Here is a 14,854-nt window from a genome sequence, read left to right on the forward strand (position 1 = left end):
GGTCACAAAGGACTCCAGGGTAACTTCTAAGCAACTGAAGGCCTCTCTCATATTTGCTAATGTTAATATGTATGAGTCCACCATCAGGAGAACACTGAACAACAATGGTGTGCATGGCAGGGTTGCAAGGAGAAAGCCACTGCTCTCCAAAAAGAACATCGCTGCTTGTCTGCAGTTTGCTAAAGATCACATGGACAAGTCAGAAGGCTGTTGGAAAAATGTTTTGTGGACGGATGAGACCAAAATAGAACTTTTTGGTTTAAATGAGAAGTGTTATGTTTGGAGAAAGGAAAACACTGCATTCCAGCATAAGAACCTTATCCCATCTGTGAAACATGGTGGTGGTAGTATCATGGTTTGGGCCTGTTTTGCTGCATCTGGGCCAGGATGGCTTGCCATCATTGATGGAGCAATGAATTCTGAATTATACCAGCAAATTCTAAAGGAAAATGTCAGGACATCTGTCCATGAACTGAATCTCAAGAGAAGGTGGGTCATGCAGCAAGACAACGACCCTAAGCACACAAGTCGTTCTACTAAAGAATGGTTAAAGAAGAATGAAGTTAAGGTTTTGGAATGGCCAAGTCAAAGTCCTGAACTTAATCCAATCGAAATGTTGTGGAAGGACCTGAAGCGAACAGTTCATGTGAGGAAACCCACCAACATCCCAGAGTTGAAGCTGTTCTGTACCGAGGAACGGGCTAAAATTCCCCCAAGCCGGTGTGCAGGACTGATCAACAGTTACCAGAAACGTTTAGTTGCAGTTCTTGCTGCACAAGGGGGTCACACCAGATACTGAAAGCAAAGGTTCACATACTTTTGCCACTCACAGATATGTAATATTGGATCATTGTCCTTAATAAATAAATGACCAAGTATAATATTTTTGTCTCATTTGTTTAACTGGGTTCTCTTTATCTACTTTTAGGACTTGTGTGAAAATCTGATGATGTTTTAGGTCATATTTATGCAGAAATATAGAAAATTCTAAAGGCTTCACAAACTTTCAAGCACCACTGTATTTGTTACTTCAATAACAACCTGAGTGTTTTTGTGCTTCAAATAGAATTCGTCCAACTGTCTCATTTGTTGGTGTTTCTTCATTACAGCAAATCGACAGCCTGATATGTGGCAACCTGGCAGACATTGTTGTTGAGCTGTTGATGACGCTGTATGAGGGTGTAGGGTCAGGCACTGCTGACAGAGGAGACCTGCAGAAATTTATTGGGTGACTATGCTGTATATACAGTGTATATATGATAGTCATGAAAATATTTTCATCTGTTAATCAACTGTCTGTTCTGCTTACTGTGCTGATTTATAGTCATTTCTATTCATAGATTGTCAGCGGTTCTAACTTTGGTTGATTTATTTATTTTGGTTATTATTTATTTAGTTAGGGCAACATTTTTGTTGTTGTTGTTGTTTTTTAACACACTTAAGATTTAGTGAACAATTTGTGTAAAGTTGTGTCTCGGTGTTGTTTCTAGGGAGCTGGATCCTGCTCCGAATCCACCTTTCTTCAGCTCACACGTGATTAAAGCAACACTAGATTACCTCAGCAAGTGTCATAGCACCGGTCACAAGTGTCTGGTAGCCATACTGTCCAAGACTCCGGTAAGACCCTTACATTATTCAATAATAGCTAGGCATGTAACGATATATCATACGACGGTAAATCGCGATACAAATTTCTGACTATTTAAATCAATGACCATAAAAAATGAACAACGATTATAATCAGGCTGCATACGCTTAGTTTTTCCTAGCTGTAATTGCATTGCAGAATGTGCAATAATGTATATTATTATACATACAGAACACGTTTTCGATGGAATAAAAACATGCGTTCTATTCCCTTCTAGTGGGTTTTATTCATTTGGTTTGACAGCGTGCAATATTATCATATCGCTTATCCTACATGTATTACGTCACTATCCAATGGAGAATGAGCATTGAATATGGTTTACGATATTGCATGGCTGTCAAGACAACATGACATCACACGCCAGAGACATAAAACTTCAGCGCTAGCAGGCGACTGTGACAATTTGTAAATAAACAAACATGGCCGCCAGGTTTGCTTCGTTAAATACGGAAGATTTTGAGAGAATTTTGAAAGAGAAAGATGTGTTGAAAACGTGAAAGGAATGTGTATGTATTATAATAATAATAATTAATATTGGCGAGCTTTTTTTGTGGTATATTAGATACACAGTGCCTTGCAAAAGTATTCGTCCCCCTTGGTGTTTGTCCTGTTTTGTTGCATTACAAGCTGGAATTAAAATGGATTTTTGGAAGGTTAGCACCATTTGATTTACACAACATGCTGACCACCTTTAAAGGTGCACTTTTTTTTTTTTTTAATTGTGAGACAAACAATAAGATGAAAAAAACAGAAATCTGGAGTGTGCAGAAGGACAAACACCAAGGGGGATGAATACTTTTGCAAGGCACTGTAGTCCTTTCAGCGAGCATGATATTGAACTTGTCTTCGACTCGTTCAGTATCATGCTAGCTGAATGGAATACATCTGATATACCACTCAACGCCAGTCAGTATTATTTAAATAGTGGGAATACACATGACTTCACCTAAGGTGGAAGTAATACAGCACAAGTGCTGCAAAAACAGATCTAAAATGGAAAAGAGCCATTGTGCGATTGACTGTGCAAAGAGATTTAACAAGAAATTGGAGCTCTCTTTTTACAGACTGCTGAAAGCTAAAGAAAATTGAATCATGAGTTGGGTGAATTGTTACGTGCCGAGAAATGGCGTACAGAGGGGTGGTGTCCGATTCTGTGATTCTCCAGTCTGTTCAAGATTTATAGAAGACTCACTGCTGTTATGCTTACAACAGGAGGTTGTGCAAAGTACTAAATGCAGGGGTGCCAATAACTTTCACCCATGTACAACATTTTTGAAAAGAGTTTTAATTTTCTGACAATAAATTTACTTTAGTTAAAAGTTAGATTTATTTCTCGTTTGCAGTGTATGATGAAGCTCGTTCAGCATAAAGACTTTGTTTCGTAACTTTTTATTCCAGAGCTGACTGTACAGTATTCAGTCAAGCCGGAAAGTCTGCACACCTCTTTCACCTTCACATTTTATTACGTTACAGACTTATTCTACACGAGATTGAGTTCATTTTTTTTGTCACAAAATTCTACACAAAATAGCCCATAATGACAAAGTGAAAGCAGGTTTTTAGACATTTGTGCTAATTTATTAAAAAGCAAAATGTAAAACATCATATGTACACAAGTGTGCACACCCTTTGATACGACACGCAAAAGTGAGCTGAGGTGCATTTTGTTTCCACTGATGCTGCTTGAGATGTTTCTACAGCTTAATTGGAGTCCACCTGTGGTAAATTCAATTGCTTGGACATGATCGGGGATTGCCAACACCTGCCTATATAAGGTCCCACAGTTGACAGTGCATGTCAGAGCAAACTCCAAGCCATGGGGTCAAAGGAATTATCTGCAGACCTCAGAAACAGGATTGTGTCAAGGCATAGCTCTGGAGAAGGGTACAGAAAAATTGCTGCAGCTTTACAGGTCCCAAAGAGCACAGTGGCCACCATCATTCGTAAATGGAAGGCTTTTGGAACTACCTAGACCTGGCCGCCCGGCTAAACTGAGCAATCGGGGAAGACGGGCCGTGGCCAGGGAGGTGAGCAGGAACCCGAGGGTCACTCTGACAGAGCTCCAGCGTATCCTTGTGGAGATGGGAGAACCTTTTATACCATCTAGGCAGCACTCCACAAATCAGGCCTTTATGGTAGAGTGGCCAGACAGAAGCCACTCCTTAGTAAAAGGCACATGACAGCCCGCTTGGAGTTTGCCGAAAGGCACCTAGAGGACTCTCAAACCATGAGAAACAAGATTCTCTGGTCTGATGGAACTTTTTGGCTTGAATACCAAGCGTCACGTCTGGAGGAAACCAGGCTAATGCCTGGTTTCACCACCTGGCTAATGCCATCCCTAGAGTGAAGCGTGGCGGTGGCAGCATCATGATGTGGGGATGTTTTTCAGCAGCGGGAACGGAGCGACTAGTCCTGATAGAGGGAAAGATGAATGCAGTTAAGGACACCGAGATCCTTGAAGAAAACCTGCTCCAGAGCGCTCTGGACCTCAGACTGGGGTGAAGGTTTACCTTCCAACATGACAACGCCCCAAAGTACACAGCCAAGAGAACAAAGGAGTGCCTATGGAGAAAGTCTGTGAACGTCCTTGAGTGGCCCAGCCAGAGCCCAGACCTGAATCCAATTGAACATCTGTAGAAGGGGCTGAAAATGGCTGTGTACTGATGCTCCCCATCCAACCTGATAGAGCTTGCAAGGATGTGCCAAGAGGAATGGGCAAAAATGTCCAGAAACAAGTGTGCCAAGCTCGTAGCTTCTTTCCGAAGACGCCTTGAAGCTGTAATTGCTATCAAAGGTGCGTCAACCAAGTATTAGGCTAAGGGTGTGTACAGATATGCAATCCCTAAGGTGGGGTTTACATTAGACTGTATCAGCGGATCATCAGATTAACGTTTTTAAAACGATTCGCGTGCACACAGCAACACCAATACACGATTCATGTGCACACAGCAACACCAATACACGGATACGCTCGGCTCCGCAGGCATCCTGCGCTCCAAATCACTCCGCCCTGAACAGCGAGTGCCCTCTGGAGGGTGCGCACTCCGGCCCTGCGCAGCTCACAGAGCACGCGAGTGAAGTGCACGAGCAGTGATTCGGGACTGAGCCGCTGTGTGTGTGATCCCAGCGCATATCACTTACCACTTGCAAGTGGAAGGATGGCAAGCCTAAAGACAATCATAACTACACAATGGGCAGTATTTGCATCAGTATTTGCAGTATTTTCATACTTTTATACTCTTTAATGAAAGGTGATATAAGGCGGAAGTCCGCGCTGTTTTTCAGCAGTCGCGTCACATGACCAACGCCAGCGAATCAGGAAGGTGGATGTCACAGTGACGTTGTCCAATGACGACGCCAGCTAGAGCTCAGCACAGCGTATCCGCGTATTCTCAATGTTTACACAGCACCGGACCAGACACGATCTGGATTGAATACGTGGACGCTGGCGGATTCCCGTTTCCCGGCGTTTCCAGGCGTTTTAATGTAAACTGACCAGTGCATCCGCGAAGAAAACGAGACAGATACGGTCTAATGTAAACTTGGCCTAAGTAACCTTTTTTTAAATAAAATTGCATCTTTTCTAAAAACCTGCCTTCATTTTGTCATTATGGGCTATTTTGTGTAGAATTTTGTGACAATGAACTCAGTCTATTGTAGAACAAGTCTGTAATGTAATAAAACATGGAGAAGGTGAAAGGGGTGTGCAGACTTTCCGGCTTGACTGTATAACCCCTGTACATAAAAAATCTTGGCGTCCATCCTGAACTCATCCATGTTGCTAACTGTGTTGAAAACATGTCTTGTTCTTTGTGCTAGATGTCCATACAGAAGATCCTGACCTCGGTTTGTCAGCGCGCAGCCGAGACCACCAACGCCTACGAGAGGCACCGCATCCTCATGATGTATCACCTGTTTGTGAACCTGCTGCTGTGTGAGGTTAAGGATGGCCTGGGCGGAGCCTGGGCCTTCGTGCTCCAAGACATCATCTACACCCTTATACACCACATCAACAGCAGGTCTATACACACAAACACACACATGTTGGTTTCACTGACTTTTTGAGGTCCTTGCACTTTGCCTGCACTTATACCCAACTTCCTTTGCTTGGTTAGTGTTTACAATAAAATGTTTCGGGGTTTTTTTTTTTTTTCCTCCCAAATTTTTATCATCACTGTAAAGCCTTGGCGTCTTTCATTGCATTAAATAAGTGCAAAAGAACGATGACCGAATGAAGGTAGTTCCTGTAGTTCCCACAGAGCAACACATAATTATCCGAAATTAAATGGTGTAATAATTTAGTGCTCTTTTCTGTCTAACATTTATTATAACTCCTGTGATTATAGAATGCTGCAGTCATATTAAGGAAATAATTTTTTCCCCTCAGTTTGTTAACTGCTTGCAAGTCAAGTCGACCCGTCAAAGTTCTTGGCGCCAATAATTGAGATTGTGTACAACCCTAATTCCAAAAAAGTTGGGACGCTGTGTAAACTGTAAATAAAAACCCTATACATCATTGAAAATAGGACAAAATCAACATATCAAATGTTGAAACTGGGAAATCTTATTGTTTTTTTTTGTTTGTTTTTTTTTTAAAATATATGCTCGGTTTGAATTTGATGTCAGCAACACGTTTCAAAAAAGTTGGGACAGGGGCATGTTTACCGCTGTGTTGCATCACCTCTACTTTTAACAACTCTCTGTAAACGTTTGGGAACTGAGGAGACCAGTTGCTGTAGTTTTGAAAGAGAAATGTTGTCCCATTCTTGCCTGATATACAATTTCAGTTGCTCAACAGTTCGGGGTCTCCTTTGTTGTATTTTGTGCTTCATAATGCGCCAAATGTTTTCAGTCGGAAACAGGTCTGGACTGCAGCAGGCCAGTTTAGCACCCGGACTCTCTTACTACAGAGCCATGCAGTTTTAATACGTGCAGAAAGTGGTTTGGCATTGTCTTGCTGAAAGAAGGAAGGCCTTCCCTGAAAAAGATTTTGTCTGGATGGCAGCATATTGCTCTGAAACGTGTATATATCATTCAGCGTTAATGATGCCTTCCCAGATGTACAGGCTACCCATGTCATGTGCACTAATGCACCCTCATCCCATCACAGACGCCGGCTTTTGAACTGTGCACTGATAACAAGCTGCTTGGTCCCTCTCCTCTTTAGCCTGGAGGACGTGGTGTCCATAATTTCTAAAAAGAATTTCTACTTTTGTTTCATCGGACCTCGGAACAATTTTCCACTTCGCCTCAGCCCATCGTAAAAGAGCTCGGGCCCAGAGAAGGTGGCGGTGTTTCTGGATATTGTTTATATCTGGTTTTAACTTGCATTTGTGGGTGCAGTAATGAACTGTTTTCACAGATGATGGTTTTCTGAAGTGTTCCTGAGCCCATACAGTGATTTCCACTACAGACACGTGTCTGCTTTTAATGCAGTGTCACCTGAGGGCCTGAAGATCACAGGCATCCAGTGTCAGTTTTCAGCCTTGTCTCTTGCATACAGAGATTTCTCCAGATTCTCTGAATCTTTTAATGATATTATGTACCATAGATGATGTGATCCCCAAATTCTTTGCAATTTTACATTGAGGAACGTTATTCTTAAACTGTTGCACTGTTTGCCCACACAGTCTTTCACAGAGCGGTGAACCCCTCCCCATCTTTACTTCTGAGAGACTCCGCCTCTCTGGGATGCTCTTTTTATACACAATCATGTTACTGACCTGTTCTCCTTGTCCCAACTTTTTTGAAACGTGTTGCTGACATCAAATTCAAAATGAGCATGTACTTTAATATAAAAAAAAGATACAATTTATCGGTTTCAACATTTGATATGTTGTCTTTGTACTATTTTCAGTTAAATATCGGGTTTCCATGATTTGCAAATCGTCACATTCTGTTTTGTTTACACAGCGTCCCAACTTTTTTGGAAATGGGGTTGTAAAAGATATTAAAAGATTTATAAAACAGTTAAAGATGCTCTTTGGACGAACATCAATGCTTTCTTCCTTCGTTTTGAATAAAGTAGTGCTTGGCTAGAAGACTAGTGGTGAAAGGTGTTGGGTAAATTGATATAGATAAGATCCAGGTTGTATTCCCTCCCTTTGGGAGAGGATGCAGATTCACATTGAGCCTGTCTACAGTAAATCCGTTAACTGAAGATTTAATGAAGAATTAATGAAATACCCGATTATTTTCCTCAGGTCCGGTCCACAGGACGAGGTCTCTGCGCGCAGTCTCGCGCTGTGCTGCGACCTGCTCACCACCGTATGCAAAACGGCCATCCGCTTCTGCGACGATGCTCTCGAGAGCCACCTACAAGTCATTGTAGGAACTCTCACAGCGCAAGTCACTGAGCAGCCAGCTATATCTCAACAGGTTGGTTCTCACTCGTATTGTTTGCTCCTGACAGTGTTGTAGTCGAGTCACTAAACCTCGAGTCCGCGTCCAGTCTCGAGTCCCCAGTGTTCAAGTCCAAGTCATTAAAAAAAATTCCGAGTCGAGTCCGAGAACAAGACTCCACCCATACCATTTGCTGGTGGCTGTTTTAGCGCCACTAACATTAGTTTGTTCCTGAACATGATGACGTATGGTATGAACAGGTGAATGTGCTTCTCTTTGTCAGGGAGTGTGAAGTATTCTGTCAGAGATGGTTGGGAGACGGATGCAAGTGCAGAAGGTGTGTTTATTGATACAAGCGTAGACGGTGAGACTTCCGGTTGTGACATGTAGGGAGAGGACGCACATGTGAAGGCTCCCGGTTCACTTTTTGTAACCCAACCTTTTTGCACAAATTTTCCGCACGAAGTTCGACATAGTTTTAACTGCTGAAGTTAGTTCAACTAATTGTTCAGAGTTGAGTATGTCTAAACGCGCAAAACAAGTTGACGTACAAACTCTGGCCACACGCGCAGCGGTTAAGCTAGCATCCTTTGCTAACAACAACCCTCCGACACCAGCAAGAGCTCCTGTATCACCTGAAAAACCTGCGGTGGTGGCTATGGATCAACTGTCTGTTGAGTTCGCTAAACAAGCGTAAACAATCCAGAACGGCAGACAAAATTGTAAAACAGTGAAACAGGCAATAGGTCGAGCGAGGCACAAACAGGCTATCGTAGACTCGGCAGAATCAAAGACGAGAAACAGGAAATCAGGGATCAGGAACCCAAACAAAGAATAAGGCTTGGTAATGTGTCAGCAACGTAACTCAATACTTCGCCAAGTAAGTGTGTTTTCACAGTTTTTATATAGATGTGCTGATTGCACCTTAAATCCTGTGCAGGTGCGAGTCGTTTACAGCGCACGCGAGAGCCCGCTTGGCACGCGCGCTGTCCAAAGCACACCTGAGAGTCTATCTGATGCATGCGCCAAAGGGCACAGGTTAGACTGGTACCAAAATTCAAAAAAGTGCTTATTTTAAGGAGTTAAAGGCATTTTTGAGACAAAGTCGGCGAACAGTCTTTGTTAGAACCTGCGTCTGTCCTAGTTCAGATGCGTCGATATAAGAGCGCTCTGGAGCAGGGCTAAAACGAACCACACGAGTTAAATCAATCTGGTTTATTCAAGCACTGCTCAGTGATACATAGAAAAAGCAGGGTTTATATACATCAGAAGCTTGCGTGACAAGACAAGGTGAAACTCGCCAGATAAGGAGTCGTTTTTGTTATACATGAAAGAGCAGACCATACACCCCCTAGAACAAGAGGAACCAGGAAGGTGGTTTCAGCGAAACTAGAAGGTACAGAGAAAACAAAAGAGTCTGTTCTCGCGATTATGCACGTTTACCAGGGTGTGAAAGGGTCATAAAGCTCAGGACAGCTATGCACGAGATCACACACAATCTTACAGTCTTATTTTGTCAATTTGGGTGTGCTGAATTCAAATCTGCAATATGCCGAGCTCTATCTGACCTCTGTTGACCTCTAGAGGTCATTGAACTTTGGGCCTGTAAACGTCTCAGCTGAACCCAGTTTCTCAGCTTTCTAAGGAATGAAATGTACTAAAATGATTAATGAAGTTAGCAAATGGCCTTGTTTGTTAAATGTTTGGGTGCTGAATTCATTTTTCATTTGTAAAACGACATATGACCTCTGATAACCTCAAGGTCATTAAACTTGGCCTATAAGGCCTATGCATTTAACGGCATTTTTAAACTGACTTTACTCCCCCAAAAAGAATATGAACAGACAAAAAACAAATAGAAAGGAACAAATACAACATTAAATGCCAGTCCATGTACATGTGACTTACTTTTCACAATGAGAATGCCTCGGCGATCACCTTACATAACATTGCATTACATTTAGCGGTTATTGTTTATACAAAGCTACTGAAAAAAGGACAGATTCAGCAGCATACAAAATGTGGGGGCATACAGGGTATACAGGTTAATCAGGGTTAGTATATATGAGAGTTTTTTTCTTTGTTGTTTGTTTTTTGTAAAGGCTTTACCCCGTTTAAAACAAAACAAACAAAGAAAAAAACTCTCATATACACTAACCCTGATTAACCTGTATACCCTGCACGCCCCCACATTTTGTATGCTGCTGAATCTGTCCTTTTTTCAGTAGCTTTGTATAAACAATAACCGCTAAATGTAATGCAATGTTATGTAAGGTGATCGCCTAGGCATTCTCATTGTGAAAAGTGAGGCTACGTTTACATTACGTCGAATCAGCGGATCATCAGATTAACGTTCTTAAAACGATTCGCGTTTACACTAAAACCGTTAGCCGTGCACACAGCAACGCCAATACACGGATACGCTCGGCTCCGCAGGCATCCTGCGCTCCAAATCACTCCGCCCTGAACAGCGAGTGCCCTCTGGAGGGTGCGCACTCCGGCCCTGCGCAGCTCACAGAGCACGCGAGTGAAGTGCACAAGCTGTGATTCGGGACTGAGCCGCTGTGTGTGTGATCCCAGCGCATATCACTTACCACTTGCAAGTGGAAGGATGGCAAGCCTAAAGACAATCATAACTACACAATGGGCAGTATTTGCATCAGTATTTGCAGTATTTTCATACTTTTATACTCTTTAATGAAAGGTGATACAAGGCGGAAGTCCGCGCCGTTTTTCAGCAGTCGCGTCACATGACCAACGCCAGCAAATCAGGACGGTGGATGTCACAGTGACGTTGTCCAATGAGACGCCAGCTAGAGCTCAGCACAGCGTATCCGCGTATCTCAATGTTTACACAGCACCGGACCAGATACGATCTAGATTGAATAGGTGGACGCTGGCGGATTCCTGTTTCCCGGCTTTTCCAGGTGGTTTAATGTAAACGGATAGTGCATCCGCGAGGAAAACGAGACAGATACGGTCTAATGTAAACGTAGCCTGAGTCACATGTACATGGACTGGCATTTAATGTTGTATTTGTTCCTTTCTATTTGTTTTTTGTCTGTTCATATTCTTTTTTGGGGGAGTGAAGTCAGTTTAAAAATGCCGTTAAATGCATAGGCCTATAGGCCAAGTTTAATGACCTTGAGGTTATCAGAGGTCATATGTCGTTTTACAAATGAAAAATGAATTCAGCACCCAAACATTTAACAAACAAGGCCATTTGCTCACTTCATTAATCATTTTAGTACATTTCATTCCTTAGAAAGCTGAGAAACTGGGTTCAGCTGAGACGTTTACAGGCCCAAAGTTCAATGACCTCTAGAGGTCAACAGAGGTCAGATAGAGCTCGGCATATTGCAGATTTGAATTCGGCACACCCAAATTGACAAAATAAGACTGTTTGCCGACTTTGTCTCAAAAATGCCTTTGGGTGTCACAATTCTGGATTTTGGTACCAGTCTAGGTGTGACACTCTTGCTTGAAATTAGTACAAAAATTAATATCATATACCAAATTATTATGGCATGTTACAAAATTATAAAGAAAAAATCCGAGTACGAATGCAGTTAATGCACGAGTCTGAGTCCAGATCTGAGTCGTCAGTGCTCAAGTCCAAGTCGAGTCACGAGTCCTTAAAATTAGGGTACGAGTCGGACTCGAGTACTACAAGCCTGGCTCCTGCTGTGCAGAACATGGGTTATAAGGGTATCCTGATATCCAGATTTTTATTTTATTTTTTTTTACCTGACCTTTATTTTACCAGGGTGAGTCCCATTGAGACATTCAGCCTCTTTTACAAGGGAGCCCTGACATAGACATATAGACATTGCACAGAGTATAACGAAACAGAAACGGAACACATAAAAACAGGTTCAACAAAACATGTATAACACTGGAGAGATTAAAATACAAAAACAAGTAACCAAATCAAGACAAATACCGCACAACACAGAAATAACTGAATGGTTAGTTAGTGAAAGCGTTTACAACTGTCAGATCTAAGGTGTTTGAGTAGCTTTTTAAAATGGTTGAGAGGAACAGTAACAGATAACTTAAGATCTTTTTGAAGGAGATTCCAGCTAGAGGTCTGCGCGGGACAGAATTTTCAGTCCCGCTCCGTCCCGCTCCCGCATTGTGCAGTCCCGCTCCCGCAAAGAATTATGATTTTCAGTCCCGCTCCCGCCCGTGCCTGCCATATTTTGTCCTGCTCCCGCCCGCAAATCCCGCATGATGCAGACGTTCGCGTTGTTTCTCACGAAAGTTCTTGTCATTGGCTTGGGGAATTAAACATGCTGAGCTTAGCTGAGCTCTCTGATTTATGGCCGTTGTATGTCAGAACCTTTTGGCACTTATCACAAGGCAAGGCAAGTTTATTTGTATAGCGCATTTCATACACACAGGCAATTCAATGTGCTTCACAAAAAATAAAAGCATAAGAACAGTAACAAAGAATTAAAGTAAAAGTAAAATCATTAAAATCCAAGATTAAAAAGAAATTAAAATAAAGAAAGTAAAATCATTAAAATCAAAATTAAAAGAAATTATATTAAAGGAAATTAATTACACTTTAGGTAAAAATTAATCAAGTGAAAGCATCTGAAAACAGCTTTGTCTTGAGCCTGGATTTAAAACTAACTACAGTAGGAGCATTTTTGATATCATCTGGAAGTCGGTTCCAAAGCTTAGCAGCATAGCAACTAAAGGCTGCTTCACCACACTTCGTTTTGGCAGCTGGTATTACTAGCAAGTTTTTCTCCTGTGATCTTAGAGACCTAGTTGGTGCATATAATTGAAACATATCCAGTAGGTAGCTGGGTCCCATCCCATTTAATGTTTTAAATAGAAGAAGTAATGCTTTAAAGTCAATTCTATAGCTCACTGGGAGCCAGTGCAGAGACCTTAGGATTGGAGTGATACGGACTACCCTTTTTGTTCTTGTAAGAACCCTTGCTGCTGCATTTTGGATTAGTTGAAGCTCTTTGATGGTCTTTTTTGGAAGACCTGTGAAAAGGTTATTGCAGTAATCAACCCTACTGGAGATGAAAGCATGAATAAGTTTTTCTAGATCATGTTTTGACATGGGGCGGCACGGTGGTGTAGTGGTTAGCACTGTCGCCTCACAGCAAGAAGGTCCGGGTTCGAGCCCCGTGGCCGGCGAGGGCCTTTCTGTGCGGAGTTTGCATGTTCTCCCCGTGTCCGCGTGGGTTTCCTCCGGGTGCTCCGGTTTCCCCCACAGTCCAAAGACATGCAGGTTAGGTTAACTGGTGACTCTAAATTGAGCGTAGGTGTGAATGTGAGTGTGAATGGTTGTCTGTGTCTATGTGTCAGCCCTGTGATGACCTGGCGACTTGTCCAGGGTGTACCCCGCCTTTCGCCCGTAGTCAGCTGGGATAGGCTCCAGCTTGCCTGCGACCCTGTAGAAGGATAAAGCGGCTAGAGATAATGAGATGAGATGAGATGTTTTGACATGAGACCCCTGAGTTTAGAAATGTTTTTTAGGTGATAGAATGCAAACTTTTTTACCACTTTCATATGACTGTTGAAGTTAAGTTCGCTGTCAATAAGGACACCAAGGTTTTTGACAGTATCCTTTGCTTTAAGCCCCTTAGTTTCAAGAACAGTGGCAATCCTAAGCCTTTCCTCCTTTTTGCCAAATATAATTGCTTCAGTTTTATCTGCGTTCAGCTGAAGAAAATTGTGAGACATCCATTTGTTAATTTGGTCAATGCATCTATGAAGAGACTCGAGAGGGGCATAGTCATTAGGTGACATAGCTAAGTAAAGCTGAGTGTCATCTGCATAGCTATGGAAGTTTATTGAGTTATTCTTAATAATTTGTCCCAGTGGGAGCATATAAAGGTTGAATAGTAATGGTCCCAGGATTGAGCCCTGGGGAACCCCACAGTTCAAGGACATGGGTGATGAACTGTGGCCTCCAATGGCCACATAAAAAAATCTTTGTTGTAGGTAGGATTTTAACCAGTTGATTACTATACCAGTAAATCCAACCCAGTGCTCCAGTCGATGTAACAGTATGGAATGACAACAACAAGCAAAGGGCAGCTGATTTCCCTCTGCGTCGTATGCGAGTGAGAACGACTTCCAAATGTCTGATTTCAGGACTCTTGACTTTTTAACGGTAAATGTACCTCTTTTTAAAGCAGCACTTACTTCTGAAGCACTGTGAGCTTCACTAGAGGAGCTCTGCTCTTCTGCCATGATCGGAGACCTCAAATACGGAAGAGCGGAAAGGAATCGGAAACGTACGCGAGATTAGACCACATCCGCAAATTTAGGCATCTTAAAATGTTTTTATTAATGCCAAATAAAATATCCAGCACAAATTATATATGATGGACATAAATTAATAATTTATAAATTTTATTTTAAACACGTTTTTAGTTAGTGGGACTGCAGCTTATCACCTCTCCCGCCCGCTCCCGCATTGTGCACTCCCCCTCCCGCCCGCGCCCGCAATGAGCTTTCAAAATTTGTCCCACGCCGCACTGCTTTGCGCCGGGTCCCGCGGGACTCCCGCGGGAGTGCAGGGCTCTAATTCCAGCACCAGGGAGCTGCAAAGTTAAAAGCTGTCTTGCCTAACTCAGTCTGTGTTCGTGGTGTGTCAAAGAGTATAATGTTATTTGAACGCAAACTATTAGATGAGTGCATTTGAGACAGTAGATTAGAAAGATATGAAGGCAATTTGCCAATAATACCTTTATAGATAAAAATATGCCAATGGATCCATCTGCGCAGTGAGAGAGAGCTGAAACCAGTCAACTCAGAGAGTGTGCAATGACGAGTGCGTGGTTTGGCATTCGCAATAAAACGTAGTGCACCATGGTAAACTGTATCGAGGAC

The 14,854-nt window shown here is 42.4% G+C and overlaps 1 protein-coding gene across 1 annotated transcript in view; it reads left to right on the forward strand.

The window, feature by feature from the left end:
• atm (ATM serine/threonine kinase) overlaps nt 1-14,854 on the forward strand; it is a 258,409-nt gene that overhangs the window by 115,600 nt on the left and 127,955 nt on the right. Inside the window, exons 26-29 of the mRNA XM_060905737.1 lie at nt 1,110-1,228; nt 1,491-1,617; nt 5,468-5,667; nt 7,852-8,026. Of these exons, the coding sequence (XP_060761720.1) occupies nt 1,110-1,228; nt 1,491-1,617; nt 5,468-5,667; nt 7,852-8,026 (621 nt within the window). The remainder of the gene's footprint in view (nt 1-1,109; nt 1,229-1,490; nt 1,618-5,467; nt 5,668-7,851; nt 8,027-14,854) is intronic.

Source organism: Neoarius graeffei, chromosome 23 (genome assembly GCF_027579695.1).
Source record: "Neoarius graeffei isolate fNeoGra1 chromosome 23, fNeoGra1.pri, whole genome shotgun sequence".
Classification (NCBI taxonomy): Eukaryota; Metazoa; Chordata; class Actinopteri; order Siluriformes; family Ariidae; genus Neoarius; species Neoarius graeffei.